Source organism: Brettanomyces nanus, chromosome 1 (assembly GCF_011074865.1).
Source record: "Brettanomyces nanus chromosome 1, complete sequence".
Classification (NCBI taxonomy): Eukaryota; Fungi; Ascomycota; class Pichiomycetes; order Pichiales; family Pichiaceae; genus Brettanomyces; species Brettanomyces nanus.
The window spans coordinates 3,058,082-3,077,949 of record NC_052374.1 but is presented as its reverse complement, the minus strand read 5'-3'; the positions used below and the strand labels follow the sequence as shown (position 1 = coordinate 3,077,949).

The following is a 19,868-nucleotide window of genomic DNA, read 5'->3' as shown; positions in this document are numbered from 1 at the left end:
CTTTGTCGTTGGTAGTAGATATAAGCAAGGGTAGCTTGGTGGACTTCAACGCGAGATAAGAACCCATCGATGTAAGAGAAATCAACGAATAAAGCGTATAAGACGATAGCTGGAAATCTGTTGGAATTGAAAGAATCACAATATCAATGTAAAGTTGGAAATAGTACTTGTCTGTAAGCTTCAAAGGCTTGAGATCGAGATTGTCCACAAGTGCTTTGGTAAGAATACTAGATATAGTCAGGCATAAATCAGAGTCATCACGTTGACCCTGAATATCCACATCAACTTTTATTAGCTCCCCAATGTCTTTAGTACGTAGGACTTTCGCCTTCACGCTGGTAATGCATTCTAAGCCATCTGCAGTGTAGATTCTGGCAGAGCCATTAGAGTTAGGGAGGAACGAACAGGTGGCTTTCAAAGGACGGAACTGTGTGGGCTTTCTAGAATCTGTACGAGATGATTGAGGAGAAGCCAGTGAGTCATATATGTATGAACGTTCCGTCAGAGAAAGAGTCATTTTCAATTGATAGGAAGAACTAACAGATGAAAGACTAAAATTTAAATTCTCTCAAAAGCTCTGAAATTTTTTTAAAGACTACTAAACCAAATTCTACAAGCAAATAGACATGGCATATTCCATATTATACTCCTGAACAGTAACGAAACTAAAATCAGTCAACAAAGGTTAGCAAATTAAGCAAGGCGAACTTGGCCCTCTGAATCAATAGATACCCTTCAGAGGTGAAAAATCTCCCAAGATTGGCTATCTCTTCTGCTAAGTAGTCCAGCTTTAAAAACAGAAACTCATTCCAACGGTCCAATTTCTGCCATATATCACTAACGTTTTCCACAAATGAAGACTCACTTTTGTATTTGGATTCAAACGGCCTCTCTGAAAAGGAAATAAACGTAGACCTAATTCGAGATCCCATACTTCTGCTGTTCTTTTCAATTATCTCAGGTGCTCCAGAATTTTTTGTCTCTACAGAGGTTAGTTCTCTCCAGATCACAATAAGTGTCATGGAAACTATACCAAAAGTGAAGCCTAAAAACAATCTGGCCCTTAATCTTTGATTATGTGAACTGTTATCGTGTCTGCCGTCGTGCTGCCGTCTATCACTATCAACCAGTGACGGATCTTTGGTGCCGACGGATTGATTCTTTAACTCTGCGCAGAGTAAGGAAAGATCCGATGTGGTGCTATTTTCAATCAAGACGGAGTTCACGCTATTTAATTTCATGGAATAACCAATTCGACCATTGTCTAGCAGTGAAGTGAGAAGCTCACAATTTCTGTCTAAGCAGCTAAGAAAATCGATCAAAACCATGAGATCGTCCTTTATGGACTTCAATCTCAAAGGCTTGCATATCATATACTGGCTGGACAACTTATCCACTGATATTGCAGCCTCTGTACTGGTCTGCAGCAGAATCGGAATAAACGGTTTCTTGGTGATTTGCGGTAGGAGGTAATTATCCTGACTGACAATCATAAGAATCAATTTAGGTGAAGGCTGATTGCTTGCCTGAAAGGATACGTGGCGAAGAGTCTTCTTATAACCACTTAGGCGAGATATCAATCCGTGATTATCTTGACCAATGACTTGAATGTTAAGAGGCATCACTGACAAGCTGTCTGAGTTTGTCGTAACATCCAGCGACGGAATAGAGACCCTTGGCATTACAAAAGAGGGAATTATAGTGGAGGATTCAAAGGATAGAGAGGACGAATCGGTTTCAGACATATCTAGGCTCTCACAGTCCTCATCCGGTCTTAAAACGGCTAGTGAAGATGTTGCTGTGAGCCGTTGTGAATGCAACGTGGTTACTCGACTGCTGATATGATCATCAATACTTCTGTCGTCCAAATCAGAAGAACTCGATAACACTGATCCAACATTAGGGCTTTCACTTAACAAAACAAAGCTCGAGTCTACACCTTCAAAAGGACGTTGCTGCTGCCTAATTGGATCCGGACTCAATCTAGACACGGGCTGCCAAGAAGACACCGAAAATTCAGGAATAGCGGTGGTCGGGGACACTTCAAAATCCAACTCCGGATTATGTAATGCTTTGAATATCGAGTTATGGGGTGAAAGAATGCTTTCCTGACGTCGAGACGAGCCAGAAACAGAGGCAGAAGCCGACTCAGGATCTGATTCAGCTCCATTTTTAGGTAAGGCATCATGAATATTGAGCATTTTGGCAGATGCAACGGTGATAAGTGGCGTTGAAACAAAGGGGAGAGGAGAAAAAGGGGGGTCTAGGAGAATCCAAGATAAGGAGAGATTGTCGGAGCGGTGAAAATCGAAAAAAGCGGTAAGCAGCTTGCGTGAAGATTCACGAAAGAAGAGTTCAAGCTGTATCAAGAAAGAAGTTAAGAGAAGCAAATGTACTTACTCACAATTATAGCGTTGATGCAGTGAAACTCGCGCACAATCAGATACCAAATTGGGATAATAACGGTGTTAACCGATAACGCAGCGATTTCGCCATTTTGGTCCACTGGGGGCGTCTAACATCGCGCGCGCGATATCAGTGATCAAGGGGATGATGAGGGGAGGGGAAGGAGCAAGGAAGATCCCGACCCGTGAGAGGTCCACACAGACACACAGATCCCGTGGATCCTCCCACGGGCATACATTAGTCATGTGACCCGGCATTTGCTGTACCAGCGACGACGCCACTTCAATATATAGGAACGCGTATATGTTTGAATTCACGCACAGCCGTACAAGCGCGTCTAAATCTCTGAGATTGCTTATCGGAAGTGCAGTGCAACAACATTAAAAAGCGATTCATTTGTTTACATCCATGATATTGGTGTATCCACATTTTGTTTTCTTGAAGGTATTTTACTCTCCATTTAATCTCTTTATTTATTCTCCTTAATCATGCTGTCTGCCCAATCCCACACTAAAGTCATTGACTTCGGTACCATCGACACCTCCAGCGCGAAAGCTGATAAACACAAAGATATGGATTATGAGAAGGATGCAATCTCCAATTATGGTAATGGGAGATCTTTCTTTTCAATGTGGCCCCTAAAGATGTTATTTGGAACAAGGGAGCAATCAGGCAGTCGGGCATCTGATCAATCATGTGGGAATATAGTCGATTCACCATTGGATGAAGTCATTGCTATGAAGAGACTGCAGGGTGATGCCAGTGCAGACAATGGTACAGACGACTTCATCGACATTCAAGTTCGTAAGCTTTCATATGCTGAGGTCGCATCTTTGAGAGCTTCCAACAAAGAATGTAGGTGCAGAGTTGTGGACCAGGATAAGGAACTAGAGAAATCTGTTACTGACATGGAATTGACCAACGCTTTTAAGAGACAAAAAAGGTTTGATCCAGAGGCTACTCGAAAACAAATCGATGATCAAGTTATTATCGATGATGATGATCATGATGATGATGGTTTCGACTATTTATCGCAAAAGAAGCTGCCTAAGAGGTTTAAGCGTCGTCATAGCAGCAAAGAAAAGCGCTAGAACAAGTATCATTACAACATTCTTTACATCGAAACTAATGTAGTTTAGTCAAACTTTTGGGCTTATCAGTGAGCCTAAATTTTTTGCACCAGAAAATTTTAACTTTAACTCTTTCGTAGACGATCAAGTCGGTTCGATTTACTTCCAGGCTAATCAAAATGACCGATTTGCAAAGTAAATTGAATGAACTGGTTGGTTGGTGTAAGAACCAGGGAGCCAAAATTGACTCGAGATTGAAGTTCGAGTATTCTGTCGAGAAAGGAATCTACACTGTATACAGGCCCAGCCAGGATGAATCAGATGAATCTCCAAATTTTGTCGTTGAGATCCCTAGAAAGATGCTCATTGTGCCTCAAACTGCCAGAGATTTCTTTGAAAGTATGGTTTTAGGATTCCATTCCGAGCTTAGTTCCACGGTTCTTTTGAAAGGTTACCTGGCTTACAAGTTGACCAGTCCTGAGGATCTGAAAAACCCTTATTTCCGACTTCTACCTAAACTCCGAGAAATAAGATCTCCTTTAACGTACAGTGAAGCCGAATTACAACTCTTGGAAAATACAAACCTCTATAGAGGTACCCAGGTGAGGATGGATCAGTTGAAAACTGAATACCAGTTGTTGATGAAGGATATCGGTGACAATGTTGATCGTATCAAATTCGACGATTTTCTATGGGGTCACCTGATCTTGTCCTCTAGATCATTTCCCTTTAAGATTGTTGATGAGAATGCCGACCCACGGTCTGTCATGATGATGCCATTGGTGGACCTTATGAACCATGAACCCATGGGAAGAGTTGCGTGGAGCTTCACTGGCAGCCATTTTAAAGTGGATGTTGAAGTCAGCAATATTGAAATGAAGTTGGCCAATGGTGATGGAGAAATTGAAATCTGTAACAATTATGGACCGAAGGGAAATGAGGAACTTCTTATGGGATACGGCTTTGTTATTCCTGATAATAGTTTTGACTACTTACAACTCAGTTTGGGTAGAGAGTCCATATTGAAACTTACTGAAGGGGTTGACTTGAAGCAGTGGGGGGTATCAAAGCTACCCCGATTGGATGATTATACCTATTCGGTTGTGACTAATGTGTACGAGGATCCTGCAACGTTGGAAAGATTAGGACTTCCTGATAGGGATGACGAGTTTGTGGTTTTCATGTGCAATAAAGATCACTCTATTCCTGAGGGACTACTTGAGTTGTTTGGAGTAATTTGCAGAAACAGTGAAGATGAGTTGCCGACCCTTAAAAGCCAATTGAATGGAATTAACAAATTGAGAGAGAGTCTTGATACTAGATTCAAGAACAAACTAGATGTTATGCCATCAAAAACTCCTGAGATGTCTTTACTAAACTTCGGGAACTGTAAATACTATCGAAATGGACAACTGAAAGTGTATAACTTGATGAAAAAAGTTCTTAAAGAGAAAGAGAAGCAGTTGTTGAAGACTAATAGAAAGAACCTTATTACCATAAAGGACGTGGTTCGTAAGGACAGTGAAGAGTTTGGTGCATTTATACAGCTTTATCAACTTCCGGTGGAAAACTTGAACAAATTTGAGATGGAATTGTTTGTTCATCTATGGTTGTTCAAAACGGTGAATTACCATTATTCCTCATCGGACTCTTCAGCTCTTCCCATCAAAATTCTTGTTGAAGACTTCAAACGGTTACAGAAAGGTGAAAATCATGTTCAGAAAGACCCATTCCTGGTGGATTTGTACGAACAGGCTATTACCCCATTGAGAAGAAACAAGGATCTCAATGACTTAATTGTTGGTGACTACTGGGACCTCGAGTCGTTTTTGTTGGTTGATATTGTCTACAGAAGGCATAGTTATGAGAAGGGATCAGTACTAGAACCTGTATTAATTATATAGTGATCAATGTCTCTCAGGAATGAGACGAATTAAAAATATCAATATTAGAAAAGTTATAACGACAGCAGCTATCACCCGAATATAGAAGAAGAAGCCCAATCTACCCTCTTTATGGTATTTCGCCAAGATATCGTTGACGACGCTGAATCTACCGTGGGATTTTTCAAAGTTTTCAGTAGCTTCTTTCAATATAGCAGCGTCCTGCTTAACCAAGTCCTGGAATTGTAGAGCTTGTTCTTTGACTCCTGTCACCATTGAAGGGAGGCTCTCCAATAAACTCTGCTGAAGAGACTCGTGGTAGTTATTTTTGTACTCTGTAGTTTGTACGGCGTCCAATTCCGACTTATTATCCGTAGTTGCCAACAATCTCTTTCTGAGGGAGGATATTGATTCTTCAGCGGTGGAATTTATCTGGAGATCTGAGGGCTGTGAATCTGACCTCTGTTGGAGCTGCTTTTGGTCCTGTTGGTCACGTTTATATGCATCTTGAAGCTTATATTCGACCTGAAACAGCATATCATCAAGTTGCTTGCTTAAACTATGAAGTTGAATGTCTAGCCGAGTATCTGCCTTCGAATTGTACGTTTTCTTTCTCACCATATCTAGCTCCTTGGAGATACTAATAAGTGCGGCGTACTTCTGAAGAGGTATAGCATTGTCGATATTGTTGATGGTGTTGATCCGGTCAAGCCGCAGGGATAGCTGGTCTATTATCCTGGTCATTTGCGTGAACCGGGTTTGGCAAATCAGTTCCGATATCGAGGCACACGAACTAATACGAAATAAGATCGATCACTTCTATGTGTTTTGTCCCGTGGCTTCCCCCCCCCCTTCCCCGTGACCCTTTGCTCTACCTAACCGTCCAAAAAAATTCCCGAAGCCACCGGGTATCTCCGTGAGTGCCGAAGTTCCCGTAACAGCCTACGCCTGAAATGCAGCCCAAGTATACGACAGAAACAGGCGAGGCTGATTTATCTTCTGTAAACTATTCATTAATCGTCTACTTATACTTCCATTGTATACGTTATGGGCTGGAACAATCCTATTCCAAGATCACTCAAGAGCGAGTGTAAAAAGGCTGCCAAAGTTCTAGCCTCCTTCATCAAACCGAACCAGGCACTTGGTCCCGAGGAAATCATTCCTCATGATGTGCTTCTCAATGCCAAAGGTATGGCCATCCTCACCGTACTCAAGGCCGGTTTTCTATTTTCTGGCCGTGCAGGATCCGGTGTCGTTGTGGCACGTCTTCCTGATGGAACATGGTCTGCTCCTTCTGCCATTGTTACTGCTGGTGCCGGCGTTGGAGGACAGATTGGTGCGGAAGTGACCGATTTCGTCTTTATTCTAAACACAGACGCCGCAGTTGAGTCATTTGCCCAATACGGCTCTATTACTCTAGGTGGTAATGTCTCCGTTGCTGCAGGTCCCCTAGGAAGAAATGCTGAAGTCGCTGGTACTGCCTCTTTGAAGAATGTTGCTGCTGTTTTCTCGTATTCTAAGACTAAAGGTTTGTTTGCTGGTGTTTCTGTCGAAGGTTCGGTGCTTGTTGAGAGAAGAGAGGCAAATAGAAAGTTTTACGGTGACAATTGTAAAGCTCGGTATATTCTTTCCGGCCAGGTGGCACCTTCACCGGGATGTGCTCCCTTGATGAAAATCTTGCAGAGCAGGGCCTTCAGTAGAGTTCCTGCTGATGGCGAGTACTATTCGGATGATGACAATTACTATGACGATATTCCATCCACCTTCAGCACCGATGATAGCAGTTATGGTGATTCTAGACGTAGTAGAAGAGGCACTGTGGGTTCCAATTCTGCAAGGTATAGAGAGTCTAACAACCACCACGACGATGACGGCTTTGAAGATGGTGATAACTCTGCAAAAGCCTACTACCAGCGTAATCGCCATCAGCAAAGTGGCCATGGCAATGCCACGTCTTGGGAGGACAACATCTATGATAAGTATGACTCTAAATCGAGATCTAGATCTGGCACTGATGGTGGCTACAGACCAAGAAGCGACAAGCCTGATTTCAGACCTCCCTCACAAAAATTGACCTCCTCTGCTATCGGTTCCACTGCCGGTTCCGCTACTAGTGCCTCTTCGGTTAATAAGAACAAGGCAATAGCATTATATACTTTTGCAGGCCAGCAAGATGGCGATTTACCATTCAAGAAAGGTGATGTTATCACTATCGTCCAGAAGTCTGATACTTCTGATGATTGGTGGACGGGTAAACTTGGCTCCAAGAGGGGAATATTTCCTGCAAACTACGTGGAAATGGTTTAGTATTGCTTTGCCTGACTTTCCTTGTGTACTAAATTCAAATGCCTTTTATTATTATATTCTGTTAGAGATTATACCCAAGTAGGCAGCGCTTTGGATCAGTTGGTATCTTAGCAAAGGGTGTGGAGGTAAAAGAAGCCGGCCCCTTCCATCCAACTGGTTCATTTCGAGGAACCTCCAAAACTCATCAAATCGGTTCACCCAGAAGAATTTGATCATATGTTCTGTCAGAGAGTGCACTTTCACCTCCGTTAATTCAGATTTTGCGATACTTCCGTTACCTTCAGCAATTTTATTTCTTCTACCTCCGCTTTTGGAACCGTTTTTACCAGCTAATGGCTCAGAAAACATTCGAACTGCCAACTCCCAAATGATCTCGTCTGTCTTCCTCCGGATATCTGTAAAGTTCCTTCTTCTGTTCAACATATGCCTGTCGCTCTCAACAGCTTTATTAAACTCGGCCAACCGATACAGCTTGGTAGGGTCGAGATAAGAAACAGAGACCGGTGATCGTATATCTGCACTGATGCCACTCGATGATTCTGTGTTGGTACTGGCAGATGGCAGTAAATATCGATAGTGTGGAGTCTCGTAGTTACTTTCCCTGTTGGAGACCTCAATGCACACTTTGTAGCACTCGCAACCAGACAATCTCAATTTTTCTATGAACTGATCAGCTTCTGTCTCGTTCACCATCTCAACATATCCATAATCAGAGAATCTGGAACTGCCACTTCTCTCGCCGTCAGATGCAGGGGCTTTGGTTCCGTAAAGTTCCACAGATTTGATCGAGGTGAATGACCTACATAATATATTGAATTGAGCTTTGTTGGCTGCTATATTCAATCCCGTGACTAAAATCTTCAACTTCTTCTTTGGATATCTCTCTTCCTTCTTGGCATAATCCTTCTGCTCTCGTGGAATGGCTCTTGTGACAAAGAGTTTCCGTCCCTCGATCTCGAAGGAATTCAATCCGGCAATAGCTCGATTGACCGATTCCAGATCTGGGAGTGTTACTAATGCCCATGTACCTCCTCTGTTGGGAACTTTTCTAGAGAGAACAGACATCACTTGCCCATAGGGCTCCATCAAACTTCTAATCACATTATCTTCCACTGTCAATGGAAGATTCTTTATAAATATGGAGTATTCAGTACTTGGAGGAGGAGTTGAAGCAGAAGCACTTATAATGGATGATTTGACGTCTTCCACAGATGATATTTGCTTTAAGGTGGTGGTTGTCACTCCTTCTGTCGTAGCCGTTAGCGCCGTTGGTATTGGTGTCCTTTGTTTTCCTTCAACTCGATCTTTTTTCAAGATATGGAGTCCTGCATAGACACGGGATTCTCCAATCTCAGTGTGGCTCATTCTTTCAATCATGTATTGGGCATCCTGTTTGTTTTCAAAATGAATAAAGCACTGGTTCTTCTGCGGAATATACTTGCAAGAGAGTATATTTCCATACTGCTTGAACTTATCGTATAAAATCCTGGTGGTCAACCCATTCGAAGGTAGGTTCGAGAGGAAAACGTTAGCACCAATTCTTTCTCTATTGGTTTTGTCTCTAAGTGAAGGAATTATTCTTATCTCAGATCCAAAGAAGTCAGAATAGTTGAGGGCTTCTCTTGCATCATCTGCATGCTCCTGGGTATCATAATTGACGTAACCGTAGCCCAAAGAGTCACCTGTTGCTATATCTTTAGGAATCTTTACAGAAAGAAGACCGGGATACCTAATGAAATAGTCTCTAAGCATAGCCTCTGTGACTGCTTTGTGGAGATCTCCCACAAACCACGAGATCATCCGTCTGATTGGTGAGACTACCTTCGTTTCTGAGGCTGCGGAAGTAGAGGATTCGGTGATTTCCGTTTTCTGTTCATCATCAATTTGTTCTGTCTTTGCAACAAATTTGGCCAATTCCGCAGCTTCCTTATATTCAGGTTTGCCAACACTTCTTAAAGAGAAGAAGCTTCTCTTTTGTTTTATTCTTGGTCTGTTTGGTTCCTGCTCAATACCCTTTTCCTGGACGGTTTTCTCATTACTAACTGATCTTGTTATAACCACTGGATTGGTATTTTCTTTGTTTGATGGGGAGATTGCAACCATCTTACTCTTGAAAGTTTTAGTCTTAGAAGTCTTAGACCTGATCTCGGGATTGGCTTCAGACTTGGCTTCGTGCTTGTTGCTTCCACTCCACTTCTGCTTAAGAAATCGAAGGCTCAAGGCTAATCCAGAGGAATTTTCCTGGTTAACGGAGTTTGTCATTGAGCTATACACTTCAAAGAAGTAAGAAGTTGCCACTAAGACGCTGAAACCGTTGGTACAAAGGGAAGAAAAAAAAGGATTTTCCCAAAGCAGCGAAAGCAATTAAATAATAAGGTTAGCGCCAGAACATATTTAGGTAGTGTACTCGAGGATTCTAGATCCCAGTCATATGGCATGGTAATATATATATATTCAATAATTTTGGTCGTCTCTGTTAATTTTTCTGCCTCTCTCTCCTCTGTTCTTTATTTCTCTGACGTCATATCATGAATAAGGAGTAACGCAGATTGGTCTCCCTAGTTTTCTTTAAAGAAATTGATACTTGAATAGTATCTGACAGTATTTCTTCTCTCTGGCGACTTGCTATCTTCTCAAAAAGATCAGAGGCCCCTCAAAGCCATATTATTTAAGAATCTAAGGAATTACCCAATTCGGAAATTGTAACATTTTCGGATTCCACCGGGGTTCTTGATCGGGTGTAGCTTCTGTATTCACACTATAAATACGATCCAATTCCCCCTTCTAATCAACATCATCAACCTAGTTTCTCCTTTCTTCGGCTACTGTATTTTTTGGCATCTATTTCACGTTCTTTCCCTTTTTTATTGTATATTCATAACATATTTAATGGGTTCCCCAGGTTTTGAAGAAACTCCATGTCATCTCGTGGTTCTTTGTCACGGGCTTTGGGGTGTTTCAGATCATTTTAACTACTTGGAAAATGCCTTAAGGTCTACCGTAGACTTGAAGTTCCAGAAAATGAGTAACGATGCCACCTCTCATGTGGTGTTCTACAGAACAAAGTCCATCGAGAAATATCGTACTTATGATGGTATCGATCTATGTGGTACCCGAATTGCAGATGAAATTCTTAAAGAAGCCAAACGATTGCAGAGTTCAAAGCATCGGATTACTCGATTTTCTATTATTGGTTATTCTCTAGGAGGTTTGGTTGCCCGATATGTTATTGGTGTTCTAGAATATAAAGGCTTTTTCAAAGATATTCAACCAGTTAACTTCACCTCGTTTTGCTCCCCTCACGTCGGCGTCTTAACACCGGGTAATTCTATCTCGGTCAAGACATTCAACTGGCTTGTGCCTCAATTGTTGGGCAAAAGTGGGCAGCAAATGTTTTTGAAAGATAACGTTTTTGGAAATCGCCACGAAAAGAAAACATCGCTTTTAAAGCTTATGGCTTCTTCTAAGTCCATCTTCTACCGAAGTTTGAAGAATTTCCAACATTTAGCCTTATACTCGAATATCAGGTCTGATATTAGAACTTCTTGGTGGACTTCTGGAATCTCTTACATCAATCCATTTCAGATCCTAGATGATAACCCGAATGTGTCTATTGACGAGCACGGCTTTATGAGATTTGAGAACGGTTCCAAGTTTGAATTGAAGTTTTTGGATCATTATGCACCTGTGATCGTAGACGTGAATGGACCTATTAAATTCACTAGATTGACTCAATACTCTACGGCAACATCCACTACGGCTGGTAAGAAAGTCGGTTCAAAGCTCAGTCAGATGATCCAGGAGGATCTGCCTGCTGACAATGGTGGAACAAGTGTAGAAGATGTAACATCTACTTTCTTCTCCTCTGTCAATAACTTCTTTGCACGTAAATTCAAATGGGTTGTATTGCTTTTCAGAGTTTGTATCTATCTACCTATGTGGATGACATGGTTTATTCTCAACAATATGATTCAAGTGTCAAACTCAAGTTTCAGAGTGTTGCGAGAGTCCTCAAGACTAAAGTATTTGATCGACTTCTATAATTTATGTGACCCACTTCCTGTTAATGGTCATTCTAGAACCATGAGCGAATCATATGCTACGGGCTTGTCCAAGTTTGAAAGCGATCTACAAGATCAAGGTGACTATTTTTTAAACTCTGTTTTTGATGCTGTGACTTCGGCACCTGCTTCCAAAGTCCATCAGTCGATATTCAACGAGAATAAGGGGGCTTCTGGTGGCAGAATTTCTTGGACCACCACACTCAGTCGCCTCTGTTCCGTTCCCATTGACGATATTGGTGATCCAAATGCTGACCTAAAACAATTGGATGACAAGAACAAGCAAAATGCTTATAATTACTATCAAATTCTACACCATTTTAAATTGGGACTTTCGAAACAGCAGAAAGAGATTATCGGCAGCTTAAATAAACTCAATTGGCAGAAGTTTCCAATATATATTACTACAACCAATGCTACACACGCTGCTGCCATCGTCAGGCACGAGGATCCGAATTTTAAGCAAGGTGAGATTGTTGTGAAGCATTACTGTGAGCAAGTGTTTGTCATTTAATTAACACTATATACTTGTATAGAAAAGCAGTGTACTCTCTTCCCTCCTTCTTTTTTCTCTAGGAAATCTGGCCAACTGCCACATCCAGCACTTGGCGGATTTTACCAAACACCTCGATAACTTCTAATGCCATCGCTTCTCTATCCTCGTTAAATCCTATAAAATTACCGTTTTCTACAACAGACTCAGAAATACTGTTCTCCTCGTTTCCATGAGCATCAATGGCGGGCTCTCCAATAAGAGCACCCGGTATCAGTGAATCGAAATTTTCAGTAACATGAAGCTCAGCTAATTTCACAATCATTTGGTTCGAAGAAACGTTCGGTTGTGTTGCCAGTCTGTGGCCACTATTGTGGTAACGATGGTGGTTCACCTCGCTAGGAGCAGTAGCATTTTCCTGATTGGCATTGTTAAGCTGAGCACTTAAGGATGACGAAACTGAGTGCTTTCGCAATTGTGATTGAGGAGACAGATCAGAACCATCCTCAATACCATAAATCGCGTGAGAATGTTGAGGATGGAAAAAGGTGGTACCTGGAGAAGGAGAACTAATAGAATGTATGATCTCGGGCTGTTGTTCATGAATTTGCATCTCACAATCTTCTCTTTCTGTCACTGGTGTCATCACAAGAGGTAAATTCGATGCCAAGTTTATGTTCACGCCAAACTGGTTCAACTTATCAGGAGAAGATGATCTTACTGCAAGCTGCTGAGACACGTTCTGCAGATCCATACCTTGGTAGGAGACAGGAGTAGGCATCTGCAATCTTTTCTGAGATCGGGCTCTGGCCAATGACTGCTGCTGTTGCTCGTGTAAATCCGAGTTTGATAACGACGGAGCCGTCTGCGAACCAGAAGGCAGCTCAGGTGGCATACTAGCATTAGCCTTGCTTGTATTAATGGGCTGCAAAAGGGGTTGAGTGAAGTTAGTATCAAGTGGTTTCATATGGGGCGGACTTTTGGGATTCCTAAGGGGTGATCCATGTAAGGAGATATCCGCTGATATGGTACCATCGCTCACACCAGCGCTATCACCAGCATTCTTCTTCGGAGAGGGAGTTCTGCGTCCCAATGTACCAGATAGTGTAGGGTGACGAATCGCAGCCAGTTCAGGACTATTTGACAATCGAAAATCCGTTGACGAATTACTGCGACGAGGAATGAAAGCAGGTGTAGCAATCTGTAGGGGGGAAGGGTGCAGTGAAGTCACTGTGGATGCACGTGACCTCTGGTGGTGGGACTGCGTTGGTGGTAGAGGCTGTTGCTGCTGTTGCTGCTGCTGCTTTTGGAAATCAAGCTCTAACTTTTCAATAGTTGGAATTTCTATAAAAGCGGGCTCTCGTTCCTCTAAGAGAGGAGCCATTTCTTGTGGGCCTGCCGAAATCGAGATATTTTTTTGCACCTTGGAGGATGCTGAAGGAATGAGCAGTAATCCATCATCTGCAACAGAGCTCTCGTGATCGTTGATGATTCTGTCATCGTCACCTACATCTCCGTCATTAAATAATTTCAAGAGCGACTTTGGAGGCTCCGAATGAGTAGTAAGTTTTCCAGGCGAATAATTGGAAGGATTAAGAGTGGAAGAAGCGGTAACAGGTGTAATAGGTCTATCTGATACACCCGCGGGGCCGAGAGTCGTGGTACTAGCTCCGCCAGGCACAAGAGTGCGTTGTTGTCCAGGAGAATAGGTCACTTCGTTATGTGTGTGATAAGTTATAGGAGTATGATAGCCGTTCGTCTTGGAGTTAGTACCGTTATCTGTCATGTCGTCCACCTCTATATCGTTTTCGATTATGTATTCGGCAGATTTGAGTGAGTCAAAGTCCCATTTGACATCATATGACTGTGTTTCGTTAGCCTTCCGCACTTTCTCGGCCTCATCTTCAAGATAGAGACTATCTCGGGACGACTGTTTATCTCTCCATAACAAGTAGCGACCTATGACTTCCTTTAGAACAGTACTAGGTACCTGCTTGTAAGCTCTTACAAATTTGGACCTTGAAAGATCACTAGCACCTGGTCTAAGATCTGGCTTCTCCTCTAAGCACAGTGCAACAAATTCCTTCAGTATACCGGAATATTGACGGCCCTCCAATCTGGGAGGTTCATGATGAGCGATCATCTGGAGAGCACGCATGGCATCCTTATCACCATAGGGAGGATTACCGGTCGCCATTTCATATATTGTAATACCGTAAGACCAAATATCCGCCTTCACGTTATATGTAGCTCCCTCAGTGATAACCTCTGGAGCCATCCAATAGGGTGTTCCAGCCATGGTGGTTCTCTTCAGGGCGGTAGAAGTAAGCTGAGCAGCAACACCAAAGTCGCAAAGCTGCACTTGGCCATCTTTGCTGATAAGAATGTTGGCAGCCTTGATATCTCTATGAATGACGCCATTCTCGTGAATAAATTTCAAGGCGTTAAGCAATTCACGTGAGATTATGCTAATGTACTTCTCCTCCAAAGGGCCGGGCTTGAGTAACGTACGCACCGATCCCCCTGCACAGAGATCCATTATAATCCAAAGATTATGTCCATTCAAATAGGAGCCATAGTAATGAGTGACATTAGGAATGGATTTCAGCTGTGAGAGAAATTGGATCTCCTTCTGGACATCGCGAACCTCATCCTCTTCCGTATCCAAGTTGAGCACTTTGATGGCAACAAGCCGTTTAGTGTTGAGGTCAAGGCCCTTATAAACGGTACCAAACTTACCTCTACCCACGACTTCAAGCCGTCGGTAGTGGCGTATAACTGGATCCGGTTTGTGAGACATAAAGGGGGGAAAATGATCTACAGTATGATAAAGATACTTGGGGTGAAGGGTGGATAAGTGAATCAGAATCGGCACGATTAGTTGTGGGTAGAAAAAGAAGGTATTGACGCGACGAATTGGACGATCAAAAAGATAGCAGGAATGGTAAAAAATTTTCGAGGCGAGGGAGCGAACCATTCAGTGCGATCAATTGCAGACGATCGATCCCTCTTCTGTTTATTTGTTATCAGTCCTCTCTCTACTCATAAAGATGTCCAAAAGCATTGGATCGGCAGGCGAGTTCACCAGACTATTTAGAAACTCAAGAGTGGCTCAGGTGCCTAACAACTTGGGGAAGTTGGGGCTCGATAGGAGTAAAGCATTTCCTACACATCAGATCATAGAAGCTCTTCCTTCTTCCTTCTCGAGAAGGGACTTTGGCCTAAAGATCCGTCTTCCAAAGAAATTGAAGACTCGGCATATTGTGATAAACGATTTGGATAATAAGTATGGACTTCCTGATTTTGAGCCATTGAATGGCTTCTATTGGAAGAAGCTCAGATTCAGAGAGTTTGGTATTCCTGTCAGGGTGAAGGGAAGCGGACTGGGAAATGGTATGCAGAAGAATGCAGTCTCTTCCAGTCCCCTTTTCCCCGCCAAATATCAATCATCAGATAGAACTACGATATCTGGAGCTCTTAATCTAAAAAGACAGTCACTCTATTCCAAAGAGTTTCAGAAGCATATTAAAACAGAGCTCAGAAAGTTGAGAAGACCATTTATTACGTGGCTCGTTGAGAAATATCCAGAGAGATTGTCACATACTGACTTGTCGAATGAAATCATTGAGTTTTTAGAGGAAAAGAAGCCCCAGTTGAACTTAAAGAATACTGACTTCCAATTGAAAATACCTTCTTCCTACGCTGACAAGCTTTCTGGTACGGCAGGTTTGTCTTATACGCTTGGTGGAAGACTCCTACAAACGCCGAATGGTGTGGAATCATCCAAAGTTTTACCGGGTAGATTTCTCCAGTCTAAGATCACAGGTCATCACTTTGGTCTGGGTGGTTTTGTTGGTTATTCATCTGCCTCCCAATCGCAGGTCAAATATCTGAACAGATTGAGCACTTTGAACAAGCCAATCACAGGTACTGATAAATTTAGCAGAGAGTTCAGAGTTCCAATTATTCCAAAACATGCATATATCAACTTGGAAAGTAAGAAGTTGGACTTGGATTTGGACCCTGTTAGATCCATCAAAAGGTATGGTAAGGGCAAGAATGGAACCAGCTTGTCGTCCATCAAGAAATACATTTCTCCAAGGTCTCCTTTGAGTGGTAACGATAAGGAGACATCTGTTTTGAATTCGTTGTTGGGATTGCTAGAGAGCGTTGATAAGAAATGAAGTAAAGCCATGTACATATAAATATTTATGAATAATTCCATTAGCACTTATTAATTGGTAGCCTTTGAAATGAGTAGAGCCGTCGCCACACTGACGTTAAGAGAATCGACAGATTCATCTAGCTCAAGTCTCTTTGCCTCGAGGCCGACTACGTAAGTTGACCTATTGATCAAATTCCTTCTTATACCTGAACCTTCCGAGCCTACCACCAATAGTACCGGAGAATTCATTGACAAATCCCCGAGGTCATCCTGAGAAATGGTCTCGATAGGATATTTATTCACATGAGAAGGGGCCAAACTAGAGACTATTGACCAGCCATTATGTGAAGAGTCTTCAAAGAACTTCAACGGTTTGGCGGAGAAAAATATTGGAAGAAATTCCATGGCTCCAGAAGATGTTTTCGAAACTAGTGGTGTTAGAGATGCACAGTTCTTCTCGGACATTACGACAAAATCTGCTCCTAAGAAGTATGCAGACCTGAGAATGGCACCCACGTTATGAGGATCCGAAATCTCGTCTAAATAGAGACCAATAGGATATCTTTCAGGATCTGTACGTTTGTCGATTTCCTCCAGATATGCTGTATCAAAGCCTTTTTTCTTTACGACAATAGATTCCTTGGTGGAGGCCAAAAGACACTCTAAATCGTCTGTTTGCATTGGTCTAGAAACCAAAACAACACCATTATGAACACCATTGTCTGCCATTTGATTGAGGTCTTGTTTAGAAGCATCTGAAACCACTTCAATGTTTTTCTCTTCGGCAATCTTCAGTATTTCGTTAATCTTGTCTGTGTCTTTAGGGTTATGAAGGTACAATTTTCCAAAGCTCTCCCGGGAATCAGCACTAAGAGCAGCTAAAACGGGATTCGTTCCGTATAAATAATCTTGCATATGATTCAATTGAAGCTTCGAAACCGTTTGTTTGATACTCATCTTACTCGTCGAGTTACGCTGTTTCACTCCTTGCTTGTACCTTGCCTCTCTCTCGGCGTTTTTCTCTTTCTCCTCTGCATGTCTTCCCGCATACTTTTTTTTAAACCACTCCTCTTTCTTCATTCCATCCTTTTCCCATGCTTTTGTGCGTCTGTATACTGGCATATTCTTTTCAAATGCTGCAGGCTTTCCTGTTGCCGAGAACTGAGTCTGAAAGGGAGCCTTGGGACCAGACGCCAAAGAAGCCACATAATTATGAAGAGATCGGCTAAACGGACGCAGAATCTTCATAGTAAGCTGACAAAGATCGTAATCACTCTCTGTTCACTAAACACCTTGAAGATAATCATCAGTGTCTTTTTTGAAAAATCTTCGTCACTTTTTTCACGCTTATCGCGACTTTACTGAGGGCAGAACAGAGACAGACTGGACTACTTCCCCAAGACTACTCTGTTAGAGAGCATTTACAGGACTCCCACTATTCTTTGTATATATCATAAAAGCCTTTAATTATGGTGGAGGTGTTGAAGCAGCCATCTGCAAAGATTGTTGATCAGTTTTTGTGCTCCTTTTGCCAGAATGTGTATGTTCTTCTCTATTCCTACTCTCCCTTCGTCTTGGGTGCCGCTGATACATATCTCTTTTCTCTTGGTCGGCCATTTTTCTATCAAACCAATTCATCAGGCAAATAGGCTTCACTCCAAACACCTTTTCGTATTCACAAAACTCACAGACCCAATCTGCATCTACTTCCCCTCCCTTCCTCCGGTTCTTGTCATTAGCATGATTCTCCTTTTTCTTCTTCTTCTTTTTCTTCTTTTTCTTTGATGACTTTGACCCATTGGTTGTATTTTTGGACGGTGCAGCCTCGGATGGGTAATCATTACTACCGGTAGAAGGATACTTCGATATGATTGGAGTATCCCTATCCGTAGGTTGTACGTTATTCTCGTCATCCTCAACAAGTTCTTCCTCCTCAATCTGCTTCGGCTTATTTGCATCCTGAAGATCTTGGATCTCCTTGATAAATACATTGTTTTTCTCTATAGTCTTGGCAATAACATTGGCAAGATCTACCTCAGCGTTTTCGTTCAGCTTGTAAGACTCGAGTGCTTTCACAATCTGATTATTGATATTTCGCTTTAGCAAATCATCAGCCCCCGATCCCGTATTCACAAGTTCTCCATTTTTATCATACTCGAGAGTAAACTCACAAGAAGACTTATCATTACTATTGTCTTGAGGGAAAGGCTTGGCATCCGAATACTTAGAAGGCTGATTACCGCTTCGGTGCTGATTCTTTTTCTGCTTCTCCTTCTTTTGCGTTTCTTTATCTGAATGTTCATCTTTCGCTCGAGGATTCTCCATCTGATTTATCGGTGCAACAGTAGGGATCGTCCTCTTCTCATTCTCCTTAATCAACTCCTCTGATCCTCCGGAACTATGCTTCTGAACACAGCGACCCTTTTGTAAAGCACCAATATTCTGTGTCATGGAATCAAAGAAATGCTGCCTTTTCTGTGGATTCTGCATCATTATCTGCTGTAGTTCTCTCATGTTATTCTCAGTCGATGGGTCGTATAAATCAAGCGGCTGAGAATGATTCTGTTGTTGTTCATTCGTTAGAAGAATATTCAAAAGCTCGTGTATTGGGTCTTTTAAAGACGAAAGTGGAAGCATTTTCCCGTCATGGTCAACTACCAAGTCAGCCATTTCTTTTAAAACCTCTTTGGAGTTCAACACATAATCGAGCTGCTTTGCTGTTGACAGATTCTCCATTTTGCGAGCATTCTCCCTCGAGTATTGAAGGAATTTCATCAGTCTCGTTTGATCGAGGTTCATTTCTATTGTTTATTGTACAAAGACAGGGAGGGAAGTGAGTTGGCTTAAAAAACCAGACCGTTCACCACTTATCTACTTCATCGTTCTATAGTGAGAGAAAAAATTAAGCGAAATATTTTTAGGTGTGTAGGGATGAAGATACTAACGAGCCCATGTTCATCAGTTAATCAGCTAGTTAATTACCTAGCTGGCTTTCAACTTGTCATACTCTTCCTGGAACGCCTCCTTATTCTCGGATATTCTCTGCTCGATCTCTTTGATCCTCTTGAAAAAATAGATATTGCATGCTTCTATAATCATCTCTAATCTATCCTTATACTCTTCCAAAGACTGGGGCAAATTGCTATCTCTTTCTTCATCTTTCAGAAAGTTATTTTCAATCATCATATTGTTGACAAGTTCAACTAGTTGATCCTCAGTCAATTTCATCTCTGGGTCGCATATGAGTGGATGGTTTTTGAAATTATCAAGGATCACCGATCCCTGGAATTTCTTAGGTCGAGAACTAAGCGTATCGTATATTAGTTGGCATAGTAATAGTCTAGCCTGTGTAGTGTATGCAAATGGTGAGGTTACATCAACTGAGACCATTTTTAGGAACCTCTAACAAGAAGACAAGTTGTTCAATCACCTTCAAAATCTACATACTCCCCAGTTTTTTTTTTTTTTCCTGATTGTCTGTGC

The 19,868-nt window shown here is 42.1% G+C and overlaps 11 protein-coding genes across 11 annotated transcripts; 5 read left to right on the top strand and 6 right to left on the bottom strand.

The window, feature by feature from the left end:
* Positions 1–671: 671 nt before the first annotated feature.
* FOA43_001443 (uncharacterized protein) lies at positions 672–2,201 on the bottom strand (the record flags this gene model as incomplete). Its single annotated transcript, XM_038921758.1, has 1 exon — positions 672–2,201. One exon carries the CDS (start codon positions 2,199–2,201, stop codon positions 672–674), a length of 1,530 nt encoding a protein of 509 aa, XP_038777686.1.
* A 693-nt stretch (positions 2,202–2,894) lies between these two features.
* On the top strand, positions 2,895–3,497 carry FOA43_001442 (uncharacterized protein; the record flags this gene model as incomplete). The annotated part of the gene is made up of 1 exon (XM_038921757.1): positions 2,895–3,497. One exon carries the CDS (start codon positions 2,895–2,897, stop codon positions 3,495–3,497), a length of 603 nt encoding a protein of 200 aa, XP_038777685.1.
* Positions 3,498–3,655: 158 nt separating this feature from the next.
* FOA43_001441 (uncharacterized protein) lies at positions 3,656–5,380 on the top strand (the record flags this gene model as incomplete). The annotated part of the gene is made up of 1 exon (XM_038921756.1): positions 3,656–5,380. The coding sequence occupies one exon, from the start codon at positions 3,656–3,658 to the stop codon at positions 5,378–5,380; it is 1,725 nt and encodes a 574-aa protein (XP_038777684.1).
* Positions 5,381–6,406: 1,026 nt separating this feature from the next.
* FOA43_001440 (uncharacterized protein) lies at positions 6,407–7,666 on the top strand (the record flags this gene model as incomplete). Its single annotated transcript, XM_038921755.1, has 1 exon — positions 6,407–7,666. The coding sequence occupies one exon, from the start codon at positions 6,407–6,409 to the stop codon at positions 7,664–7,666; it is 1,260 nt and encodes a 419-aa protein (XP_038777683.1).
* A 51-nt stretch (positions 7,667–7,717) lies between these two features.
* FOA43_001439 (uncharacterized protein) lies at positions 7,718–9,928 on the bottom strand (the record flags this gene model as incomplete). Its single annotated transcript, XM_038921754.1, has 1 exon — positions 7,718–9,928. The coding sequence occupies one exon, from the start codon at positions 9,926–9,928 to the stop codon at positions 7,718–7,720; it is 2,211 nt and encodes a 736-aa protein (XP_038777682.1).
* A 627-nt stretch (positions 9,929–10,555) lies between these two features.
* Positions 10,556–12,241, top strand: FOA43_001438 (uncharacterized protein; the record flags this gene model as incomplete). Its single annotated transcript, XM_038921753.1, has 1 exon — positions 10,556–12,241. One exon carries the CDS (start codon positions 10,556–10,558, stop codon positions 12,239–12,241), a length of 1,686 nt encoding a protein of 561 aa, XP_038777681.1.
* A 58-nt stretch (positions 12,242–12,299) lies between these two features.
* Positions 12,300–15,020, bottom strand: FOA43_001437 (uncharacterized protein; the record flags this gene model as incomplete). The annotated part of the gene is made up of 1 exon (XM_038921752.1): positions 12,300–15,020. The coding sequence occupies one exon, from the start codon at positions 15,018–15,020 to the stop codon at positions 12,300–12,302; it is 2,721 nt and encodes a 906-aa protein (XP_038777680.1).
* Positions 15,021–15,270: 250 nt separating this feature from the next.
* Positions 15,271–16,404, top strand: FOA43_001436 (uncharacterized protein; the record flags this gene model as incomplete). The annotated part of the gene is made up of 1 exon (XM_038921751.1): positions 15,271–16,404. One exon carries the CDS (start codon positions 15,271–15,273, stop codon positions 16,402–16,404), a length of 1,134 nt encoding a protein of 377 aa, XP_038777679.1.
* Positions 16,405–16,454: 50 nt separating this feature from the next.
* Positions 16,455–17,633, bottom strand: FOA43_001435 (uncharacterized protein; the record flags this gene model as incomplete). Its single annotated transcript, XM_038921750.1, has 1 exon — positions 16,455–17,633. The coding sequence occupies one exon, from the start codon at positions 17,631–17,633 to the stop codon at positions 16,455–16,457; it is 1,179 nt and encodes a 392-aa protein (XP_038777678.1).
* Positions 17,634–17,852: 219 nt separating this feature from the next.
* On the bottom strand, positions 17,853–19,184 carry FOA43_001434 (uncharacterized protein; the record flags this gene model as incomplete). The annotated part of the gene is made up of 1 exon (XM_038921749.1): positions 17,853–19,184. The coding sequence occupies one exon, from the start codon at positions 19,182–19,184 to the stop codon at positions 17,853–17,855; it is 1,332 nt and encodes a 443-aa protein (XP_038777677.1).
* Positions 19,185–19,367: 183 nt separating this feature from the next.
* On the bottom strand, positions 19,368–19,775 carry FOA43_001433 (uncharacterized protein; the record flags this gene model as incomplete). The annotated part of the gene is made up of 1 exon (XM_038921748.1): positions 19,368–19,775. One exon carries the CDS (start codon positions 19,773–19,775, stop codon positions 19,368–19,370), a length of 408 nt encoding a protein of 135 aa, XP_038777676.1.
* Between the last annotated feature and the right edge of the window lie 93 nt (positions 19,776–19,868).